General features: G+C 38.8%; 1 protein-coding gene across 5 annotated transcripts in view; it reads left to right on the top strand.

Annotated features, from left to right (window-relative positions):
* PDE1A (phosphodiesterase 1A) overlaps positions 1-11,333 on the top strand; it is a 233,792-nt gene that overhangs the window by 642 nt on the left and 221,817 nt on the right. For 3 of the 5 annotated variants that reach the window (XM_072874738.1, XM_072874735.1, XM_072874736.1), the window contains exons 1-2: positions 285-640; positions 1,679-1,715. Coding sequence is in view for 1 of the 5 variants with exons in the window: in XM_072874734.1 (XP_072730835.1) it covers positions 10,803-10,978 (176 nt within the window). In the remaining 4 variants the exon portion in view is untranslated. Of the gene's footprint in view, positions 1-284; positions 641-1,678; positions 1,716-10,794; positions 10,979-11,333 lie in introns of those variants that run through there. The other 2 variants (XM_072874734.1, XM_072874737.1) reach the window with 2 other exon arrangements.

Here is an 11,333-nt window from a genome sequence, read left to right as displayed (position 1 = left end):
CCCCGCCTCGGCTGCCGCCCCCTGCCCTCGGCAGCCTCCGCCGCTGCCGCCTGCGGCCGGCGGTGATGCGGGTGCTCGGCACCATGGCGGGGCCCGAAGGCGGCCGTTACGCAGGAGGGCCCAGCCGCGTCCCTAGGGAGCCGCCGGCAGGCCGAGGGGGGTGGGAATAAAGAGGTGCAAGTGGTAGGGTGGAGGAGGAGGGTGGTGCCGTGCGGCTGCTGAGGAGAGCCCGGTGTGGCTGCTGAGGAGAGCCCGCCGCAGGCTCTCCAGTCTGTGCCCTCACCTGAGCCCAGAACCGTGTCCGAAGCTGTCTCGCAAGTCTCTACAGATAAAAGACAGCGAGGAGGTCCATTTCCTCAGGGGCGTTTCTCTGCAGCGCGGGGAGCTGCCCTTGACGAGGCTGGTGGTGGAGAGAGGCTCCCAAGGGCAGGCGGATGCACCGGGGTGGTCTCCCCACAGTCGGTCACTTGCCTCTCCTGTCACACGTCCACAGTGGCGTAAATGTCTGAAAACAAACAGGCCTAAGACATTGCCAGAGGCTTCCCGCTGGGCAGAGGACAGCGGAGCAAATAACACACAAAGTGTAACTCGGGTTGCTGGATCCCCTCGGGAGGGCACTGGGGTGCTCTTCCTCACTGAGGTCAGGCTAACAGCTAAGTACAGTATGCCAGGCCGAGGGTTATGAAGGGATTGGGAAGCGGTAGGGTGCTTTGGGGGATGGGGTGGACTTCTTTTGAAAGTTCAAGTGTGGTTAAGACCTACTGTGCTTGCTGCCAGTTGTTATTATTTGTGGAGACAAAACATATTTGGGTTTATGAACAGGGCCTGGAAAGCAGGTTCTCAAATACATATACATTGCAAGAAATCTTTGCAAGAATTATCTGTTTTAAAGATAATTCTGGATTATATTGCAATGCCTATAATCCAGAATTTCTTGCAGTTTGCCCTTCTGTGCACTTGCTTTGTTTGACATTATGTCAAATAGTCTTACGGTTCTCTCTCTGAACTTCATCTCGTTTACATAGACATAACCAAACATGAGTTAGATACTTCAGCCAATGGTGAATTGACATAGAAGCACCTAAGGCTCGTTGTTGAAAGTGAATTGATTCATGCTTGTTGTGTTTGCTTCTCAGTCTTAGCTATGTGAACAAACGTTTCCATTGTGAAATATTTTGGGAAAAAAACTGTTTCGTCATCAAAGACAAAAATGTTATACTCCAGTAGAGTATACCTGAGAAATTATAATTTCTCATGAAATTTATAATTTTCATGTTATTACAAATTTACAGAAATCAAAACATCTCTGAAACCAATGATGAAAAACATCTCTGCTGAAACATTTATATTTCCTTCCTAATGGTTATGTGACAAAGTAGGTTAGTGGATGGTTTCTTTGTTTTTAATTTTCAATTTTCAGAATTTAAATGAGACTTCTTATAGAAGGACTGACTTTTTGTTGCAGCATTTATCTCTATGTGCATATTCAGTGACTTGGGATCTTCCAGATGGGACGGAGATGTTGTCTTGCAATTGCTAAAAGTTCATTTAGCACGCGATGATACATGAAGTCTCTCAAGGGTATTAAGGAAATAATGCATGCTAAAACATATGAAATGTGCCAGTTCTAAGTTAGTTTAGTGTAACTAACTGTCAAGTGTTTTTTCCTTTTTTTCAGCCCAAGCTTCACTTAGAGGAATATAAGCAAGTGCTAGGTAAGCAAAATCAGTTCTTTCTCTGAACTCATATCCAGCTAGAAGGCAATGCATGATGTATTGTGGAAAAGTGTAAAAGCTCTCTTGTTTAGCTAGAGAGGAATACAAGAATAGGCATTTCTTGATCTTCAGTCATGATTAAAACTTTAATAATAACTTTAACTTAATTTAAATTAATGTTATGTTTTTGAAAACAATGCATGTCTAAAAATATTCACTAAAGTATTTGCTTTAATTCCTAATGGTAGTGAGTTCCACAGGTTATTCTGCTGTTCTTTTTGTCAGTGGTTTTGAATGTCTAATTTGAGTGTTAAAGGGGATGAGGAGCAGACACTCTTATGCAGTCTTAAGGATTCTGATCACTTTAACAGCTAACTATCCTAGTTTTATCATATTACTACAACTTTTTTCAAGTTGATATTCTGATTTACTCAATAAAATGCTTCAGTTTTTTGTTTTGTGGGTTTTTTTTTCTTTTTTTGCAACTCTATTTTTAATCAAAATACAAGTCTGCGTGTCTAGATGGAAAAGTAGGGTTATTTATCTTTCTACACTGTACTGGTCATATATAAAGACCTGTGCTGTGACATAGCTGCATTTCATCAATTAAGGAATATCTATTCAAGTTTTGGTTTGTTACCGTGCTCATTGGTGTAAGCTTGCACTGGGTCAAGAGGAGCAGGTGAGGCCCCCAAAGTTTTGTGGAATTCTGAGCTGCAGAGTGTTGAACAAGTGCCCAGAAAGAACCAGGAAAAGCTGCTGTAGCTTAAAATGTGCAACATGCCCTAATGCTAGAGCTTTTGATTTACATGGAGGGTGTAATGACTTGCGACCCTAATGACTTTACGTGACTCCTAAGTAAGTCACTTAATAGCAACTTCATGCTTCACTTTGTGATAGGCATTTGCTTACGTACGTAAGGATCATACTGAAGTGTAACTGAGCAGGGCCATTTATGCACACAATAAATTATGTTACCTTTTTTGCCAATTTGAACTATAAGCCATGAGAACGGAATGAAGTTCATTCTAATCTAAGGTTGTCTTTAGTAGTCACACGGTTAAACAAGCCCCTCGCTCAGTGATTATATTGTTGTGTCTATTTCTACCTTTTACTATGTGTGTTTTGAATCAGCTTTAAAAAGTCATGCCAGTAACTATAAATAATTGTGAAACCCTTCCTTTTGCTGGAATTACCACATCAAATTTGTACTCGGTAAAGATTTTATGAAAACTTTACCCACTATGCTCAGTCTTTTCTTTGCATCACTCTTTTTCTTCCAACTGTGTGATTATGGCTTTGTGGAACTATGTAACCTGATTTTATTTTCCCCTGGGGAACTTGGGGGGGCATCCCTTTTCCCAGTTTTCTGTCTTTCATGACATGGTTCTTTAAACCTTCTTCATTATCATCTCTCTCAGATCTTTTACACTCATCAGGTATCATAGTAGCATCCGTACCTGTATCTTGTTTGGAGTTGGTTTTAAGGTCTTCATAAAATAAATTACATCTTATTTTTCCTGTTTTGCTATTTTTGTTTTTGTAAAGGGGATAGGAAGGGAAAATCTAAAATTTTAAATTAGGGCTATTTGAAATAAAGGAACCCAGTAGAGTTATGAAAAAATGTTAGTATTATCATGAAGAAGAAATAGAAAAGAGGTGAACACTTAGGTTTTTCACATGTATTAGAAAATAGAAACTAGGTTGGTAAGTTAGTATTGAGTATGAATATTTTAATTAATTTTCTGGTTAATATGGTGCATACATAAAATTACTTTGTAATTTAAATTTAGAAAGCCAATTGGAAAGAATGCCATCAGATATCATTTTATAGAATATATAATGTTTAATTAAGCAGTAAAGCCATGTAAACCATCTGCTTCTGTTTAGTCAAGATGTTACAGAGCCATTTCTTGTAATTTAAAACATCTATGCATTTTTGATTGCTTTAAAATTAGCATTCAGCTTTCCTAAGGACTTACTTTTTTTTTCTGCAGTGAAATATGCAATAATTGTTAATGAAGAAAATTTTGAGCAGAAATTCTGATCATTTTAGCACATTTTGAACTTTTAACTTACCGATTTTTGTCATTTAAGTTTTTTGTTCTTACTAGTAGCTTAAAGAAGTTCAAAAGCTAAAGTAGACTGCGGCATTTTGAAGGTTTCTGTATGATGCAAGGTGGGTAATTTAGGAGGAACTGGGTTTTATTTTTTTCGATTCATCAGCTGGGCCTTTTCCTGCAAACTATTTCATTGATGCTTAGTAGCTGAAAGTGTCACAGGATACAGCTCTTTCAGGCCATGGTGTCTGCAAACTAATTCCTGTTGCAGGCTGCTAAAGAATCAACATGAACTCATGTTATGTGGAACTGGCAGGAGAAGGGGTGTGAGCAGAAAGGATATGTCTCTTCAGTCATTCCTGGTGGCAGAATTCCTGGGGAACCCTTGCTCAAATGAAAGCCACTTGCCAAATCCAAACTAAACCCTAAAAATTCAAAGGAGCCCACTGGGAATGCCATAGCCTTGTTAGCAAACTTTCAAAATCTTCTGTCAATGGCGTGTGGTCTTATAAATAGGCAGAGCTTTATTTGACTGTAACTTTCAAGTGTATTTGGAGGTTCTCTGATGCAATTGAAAAGTTGTTTGCAAGGTGCTTGTCAGAAGGACAGTTTCTGACAGTTTAGAAAAGATGAGGAGATAAAATGAGGTATGACTGTGGGGGCAGAAGTTTCCTGTAACGTATATTTCACAGTTTAAGGGTTTCTTTACAGATCTTGAACGCAAGAATGTACTTTCTGTCTGACTTAGTCTGCCAGTGGTTGATCTTTTGAATTCCTGATTATGGTGTTATAAAGTGTGTTTTCCCTTGTACATTCCAGGGATTTGTGCCTCATTTTGTTTCCTAACGGCCTCCCAGAAACCTTTATATCTGTTTTAATGCAGAGTTTGATCTATACAGACACTGTTATAAGAACATGAAGTGTTAATACTGATGCTTTTGTAAGTCTAAATAGGATAAATTCTTTTGTAGAAATAAGCTTCCAGTTACAATATTTTATAGGATTTTCAGACGTCTTAGCTGAAGAGATGTTCAGAGATGGCCTCACTATAGTCTGCTAAAAGGTTAAAAATTTTGACAGATTTGATTCTAAAACTCCTGTCTTCCCCTACTGTGTCATGGCTTAACAGTTTTTCCTAATTCAGTAATAATTTAAGGACAAGGGTGACTAATTTGTATACAATGTATCCATAAACTTGACTGGGTCTTAAAGAGCTCCACATCTCCTGAAGTGATACTTCACATGGGGGGGGGGGGGGGGGGCGGCGGCGGCATGAAAACTGCCACAGTGTAGCAGATGGTGGAGTTGTCTGAGTATACTTCAACATTTGATGTTTTAAATATTGATGATTCAGTTCCTAGTATCCTTGAAGGAGTTTTTATTAAAGAGAGCAGAAGAGTAACAACAACAGTGCATCTCTTCAGAAGTCTGAAACCAAAGCAGAAACCTTCAAAAATGATGATGGATGTGTCACTTTGGAGAGAATAGCAATGGCAGTCATCTGTCAATGTACAAATTAAAAAAAGAAAGAGCAAACAAATGGAAGCAGTTCTTAATGTTCACAGTATTTGGTCAATATGCAAGATGGGCTTGCTTCTTCTCATTTATCATTTAAACTTCCCTTTGGGGGTTTCAGATTTTTAGCATCCTATTCTAATTCTGCTGACTTACTGCCAGGTTGCATGCTGCACTGGCCCCTTTTCAGCAATTCAGAGCTATCTGGCACTGTTTGGAAACAAAACAAAACATTCTTACTGTGGTACTAAGATTTCCCATCTTCACAAACTACATGCCATGGCTATGGCCTATGAACAGCAATTCAAATTGTTCGACTTTAAACTGGTGATATGAATTAGGGCAAAATGAGACAAGTCTGTATTTGTTCTTCCTCCCTTCACTGTGCAGCTTTCTCATTCCTCAGTGTTCGGTCTGCTAGTGTGTGTGTGTATGTGTGGCTGAATGATTTGCTCCAGGTTGAAGCCCAGGTTTTCTGCTCTCCATTCATGGGTTTATGCCTGGGTGTTGTGCTCTTCAGAGAGTGCAGTTATTCCCTGTTGACCCTTTAGTCCAAATTTAGCTACTTGAACTAGGAAGTAGACTCACAGGAAGTAGAGGCAAAAGATAAAAAGGAGAAAGAGTCAGTGATCAGTGGAGGAGGCAGAGTTGGACGTTTTAGGCTAGAGAGTATCAAATCATGCTTGTCAAAGGCAGTGAAAGTGACTGCTGGGGTCATATTGGGTTAGTTATTTAAAGATGAGTATTTTTCATATTAATGGCTTAGGTTGTAATCTTTTACTCTCACTGATGAACATTTATTCACAAAAATAGTTCCTTTGACATCATGAGCATTATTCTTGTAAACGTTCTTCAGAGCAAGGGGTTTGTGATGGGGTTGAATGGTGCTATTTATGCAGGGTACCTCCCCTTGTCAATGTACAAGTCTGTCACAATTACATTCTACTTGTCTTTGTGCCTCAGTATTTCCTCATGGCTGTTGCACTTCTTCTAACCTGAACCATAACATGTAGTGCATAGTGGAAACCATATGTCTTCAACAAGCCTCTACGTATTCTCCTACAGAGTAGGAGCAAACTGTGCGGTAGCTTGTTTGCAGACTAGAAACATAACTGTTCTATTGCCACTGAGATTTAAAATCGTCCTCCCTTGGGGCACATAGGTCATTCCTGTGGCTTTATTTAGTATTTTACCACTGAAGGATGGAGCAGGTGTTTGACTGCTGTTGTTTGCAGTGATGATGCTCCCCCTTCCACTTTGCAAGTAGATAAAGGTTTATCCATTATGGACATGTTCTGGAATAACTGGAACATCAAATTGCATACACTTATGTGCTGTATTAACATGACCTCTTCTACCTATATTGTAGCTGTCTTAACATACAATGAGGTTTTTGTATTAGGTATCATGCTTAGTTTGATTTCTGAAGGCGGCATTGTGAGAAAAAGCATTTGTTTCCACTGGTATGACATATCTCATTGTTTGTACATCTGATTGTACAGGGTGCTGCAGTTTAAGCCCTTGAGATAAATCAGTTTTAAATTCTCTGTACTATTTGCATTGTCCATTTATTTACTTTGTATTTATAATTTCTGATGAAAAGAAAATGTTTAAAAAGCCTGGTGGATAAACCCAATATATTATTTTAAATTTCTTGTGATTCACATTCAGATATCCTTAATGAGTCTGAGGAACGATAGCCAACTAAACTTGGCTCATTAATTTAAAACTGATGTTAATGGCATTATTTTTATCTATATTCCTTTAAAATTGTTCCCTGTGCTCCTGTTAAAATTCATGATCCATAAATAGATTGCTAATTCGTGCTCTGAATCATCATATAGTTTTAACTTCTATGCTGAAATGGTAATAAAGTGAAGACTTCTAATAAACACTAGCTTTTTAAAACATCTATCAATTCAATCACTTTGCAGTTGAGACTCTTGCAATAAACGTATGTACTAAAGTTGAAATATAGAGTGTTTTAAATGCCCATTCTAGTTGCTGGGCTGGATCCTGAACAGGGAACTGCTTTCCCTGTGGTGTGAACTGGTGTAGTTTTATTGAACTCACTGGGAATTGTCACAGTGTTCTCTTCACAACTCTGGAAATCTCAGGTTATTTCAACTTCTTTACTAAGTCGTATTTGAATTAAGAAAAAAAAAATGCTTATGTTTGATTTTAACTCTGTCCTCAATTTATGTTTAAGGTGAAAGGTTGTAATGATGTGTGATTTCTTATAAGCAAATTATGAGGATATTGGTAGGGCTATCACGAAAGAAATACATTTCAAAGTAAGAGGAAACTGTTTAGTACACATGGTCTCAGTTCTGTAGGCACTTTGTGTTTTTGTGCATTTGTTTAAAAAAAAAAAAGACCCATGACTGCACTGAAGTGCTTTATACTTCAAAAAAAAAAGAAGAAAGAGGACGTTTGTGTGTGTGAATGTTTGCAGAACTTAAGTCTGTACAATCGAGGTAATAGATTTAACAGCTGTAGAAATGCTATAATGTATTAACATGATCCAAGAATTTATCAGAATACGGTGGAAGCCAAAGTTACTGTGATTCCTTTTTATTATGTAAACTAGCATTCATAAATAGATTGCAAATCAACATGCTTCAACCCTGACTGTCTTTTGATATTTACTGTAAATATGTAAGCAATTCTTAACTGCTTGGCATTTGTTCAAGAATGCGTTATTTACTAAGAGCTTTGTAGTTGCTTTTAGAGTAAACAACTTTAATATCAGTATTCAGCCACTGCTGTAGTTGAAGCTGAGCCACGTGGCTGTGCTGGAGGATGGCAGGTGTGGGCAGGCATGGGCCTGCACTCAAGCAGCTCGGTCCTGCCCTGGAACAATGGCAGAGCCGAGATGCGGGCAGATCCCAGTTTTGTCGAAGAAGGTCATTGCCAGTGTGCGTGGCCTTGCAGTGGGACCTGGGCCTGCTGGTGGGGCGCCCAGGTCCCACCTGGACCTGCTTCCCTACTACGGTCTGGGCTGCCACTGGTAAAGTCAAGGATGTTTGACTGCAGGCACTTGTCTGATATGGACTGCAGCACAGAGGAGCTGTGCTCATGCAATTGTGCTGATCTAAGTGGTGGGATGGATTAGCAGTAGTAGCGTTACAAAGAGCACTGGATCAGAAGGTACCAGGCTCAGCTGAAAGGGATGTTTTTAACTGTTGCCTCCTAGGAAGGGAGAAAACATGGTGCTCATCTCAGCTAGGATGCAGCAATTTAATGCTCAGGTCCCTCTGCTTTGTATCCATCCTGACTGCCTTACAAATCAGAGCTCCCAGAAGTGTGCTGCCTTGGTTTTGGGTTAGGAATATTAAATGCCTAGCCTCGGCTCAGCCCTGGGCCAGTCTGCTGGACTAGCTGCAATAAGAGCTTGGAGCTGCAAAGTTACCCTGCTGGAGGTAGCGTAGTGGGTTGGCTGCTGTGGCTGCTGATTTCCTAAGGAAATCAATAGACAAGTGGTTTAGAGTAACTACTTAATTTATTCGTGTTTGAACATATTTTTTGTAGGATGTTGTCATAAAATTATTTTAATCACAGACTAAATGTTTCTGTGCTTTCTGATGGTGTATTGTGGGATGCAATATATTCAGGTTTTGCAATGAACGTTGACTGAAACCCTTTTAAATAAAATATCATAGAATGGTTTGTGTTGGAAGGGACCTTTAAAGGTCTAGTCCAACCCCCCCTGCAATGAGCCGGGCCATCTTCCACTAGATCAGGTTGCTCAGAGCCCCATCCAACCTGACCTTGAATGTTTCCAGGGATGGGGCATCTACCACCTCTTTGGGCAACCTGTTCCAGTGTTTCACCACCCTCATTGTGAAAAATTTCTTCCTTCCTTCTGTCTGAATCTATCCTCTTTTAGTTTAAAACCAGTATGCCTTGTCCTATCACAACAGGCCCTGCTAAAAAATCTGTCCTCATCTTTTTTGTAAGCCCCCTTTAAGTACTGAAAGGCTGCAATAAGGTCTCTCCCGAGCCTTCTCCAGGCTGCTGGAGAAAAAATGTAGCTACCAAAAGGGATTCTCCATGAAGAAAACTTACATTGATAGTGATTCATTCCTTTGATTATTTTTCAAAAACTTACCTTCCAAGCATGCTAAAAAAACTGCAAAAACCCATCTTTTACCCAGCTTGTGGGAAGCTGTAGGACCTGTGAAAGATGAAAGGAAGCTAATATGAATTCAAAGCAGAGTGAACTTTGTAGAAAGTCTTGAATTAATTTTGTGTTTGAAAACTTACGTGATGTTGTATGTAATACTTGATAATCCTTTCCAACCCATAACAACAGATGCTAGCTTGTTTTATTAATAGGTAAAACTAGAAGGAAGTTTTAACTGCATTAGTAACGAAAATTCATGTGATGTAATTACACATGCAATTTTGCAGTGAAGCATAAAGAAAGGAAAATATGACATAATGCATTTATTTATATTTGTCTTGGTGCTTACTCACTAATATAAGGTGATTTTAAAAAATGAGAAACTTTTCTAGAATATTGTTGCTCTCTAAGCCTGTAGTCCTATTAACTGACTGAACTCTGGCATATATGCATCAAAAGCCTAAAGGACTGCATGATTCCATTCAACATATTGTTCTTTTAAGCAGTGCCACTGTTTTTTAAGAAATTGTACAGATAATTTTCTGTGCTCAGCCTAAGAATTTAAGGAAGACTGAGATAGTCAAGATACCTTTACTCGTTATACCTTTTACTTGCCAAACTCTGCAGACGATGAGTATGATATCAGCCCTAGCAATGCAGCTAGTACATTGCAAAGGGAAAACCTAAGTTAACCGATAATTTGCAGTGGGGAAAAATCTGAAAACTATTCTTAAGTGTTCTGAAGAAAACTTAATAGCCATCTTAATCTAGTGATGTGCTAGTTGTTTTTGTTTTTTTTTTTAAAGTACAATATGAGATTTAGATCTAGAACTGTAGTGCAAAACAAGAGTGTGAATCCTAGCATTGGGAAGTGAGGGAAGCATTTATGATTTGTTGTATCTCTGTTAATGACAGATTTTAATCCACATGTTTATTTTGGTTGTAATTTATATATGTGCAGCTGTGTTAATTACATAATTGTAATCTTCAGATTTATGAGGAAGTAATAATCTCTTCATTCTAGAAGAGGCTGTCACATCTACAATATAATATATTTTTTCTGAAGGAAAAGTCTTGTGTTTTCTTTCCTAATGAGTGGGAAACAAAAGAACGTAAAAACACAAGGCTGGGAAGGTGCTAGATTTATATTGGGATTTTATACATTGAAAAGGTTTTTTTAGTTGTTTGTTTCTTTTGTTTTACCAGTTTATAGAAAATGAAATGAAACAGTTTATTGTTGTATTCCTTGTCCCTAGGATTCATCACTGCTGCTTGTATTAGGTGGAGAAAGAGGTACTATATATTTGTATGGAGCTGCTAATGAAATTGTGTCAGGGACTATATCCTGAGAATCACAATATGATTTCCTTTTGCTTAGGAAGAAAAATGAACGATGTCAGTCTTTTTCCTGGGTCAGCCTACTTCCTATCTATGCTGCTTCAGCTCTGCTTCCCTGGCGTATTTGGTGGGGGAAAGAAGTCACAGTGCAGTCTCACTCTGTTACTCACCATCTCCCCTCCACACTTACTGTCTTCTGGGTGGAAGACAAGAATATGTCTTCCGTGAGTATGGGTTATAATACAGTTTTCACTAGCTGATGGCAAAAGTTGTCCACCCACAGTTTTTATGCCCTTCTCTAGTTACTGTGGAGCTAATAATCTGCTTGCGTGTTCTCATACTCGTATCAGTGGGAAGGTGTCCACTGACCTGAATCAAACAAGATCAAACTCCAGGTTGCTGTGAATTCTACGTGAATTACTGAAACAACTTTGTGGTGTTCAAGGGGAAAGGGATGTTTTTACATATACATAATGCATTTATTTAAAGATATATATTTTTTAATACAGATAGAGGATTCCACTTCTAAGCTTAGCTTCAGGTTTTTGAAATATCTCAAAATTCATTTGGATCTTGTGA

The sequence above is a fragment of the Ciconia boyciana genome, chromosome 10 (genome assembly GCF_034638445.1).
Source record: "Ciconia boyciana chromosome 10, ASM3463844v1, whole genome shotgun sequence".
Lineage (NCBI taxonomy): Eukaryota > Metazoa > Chordata > Aves > Ciconiiformes > Ciconiidae > Ciconia > Ciconia boyciana.
This window is presented reverse-complemented; position numbering and strand designations above follow the sequence as displayed.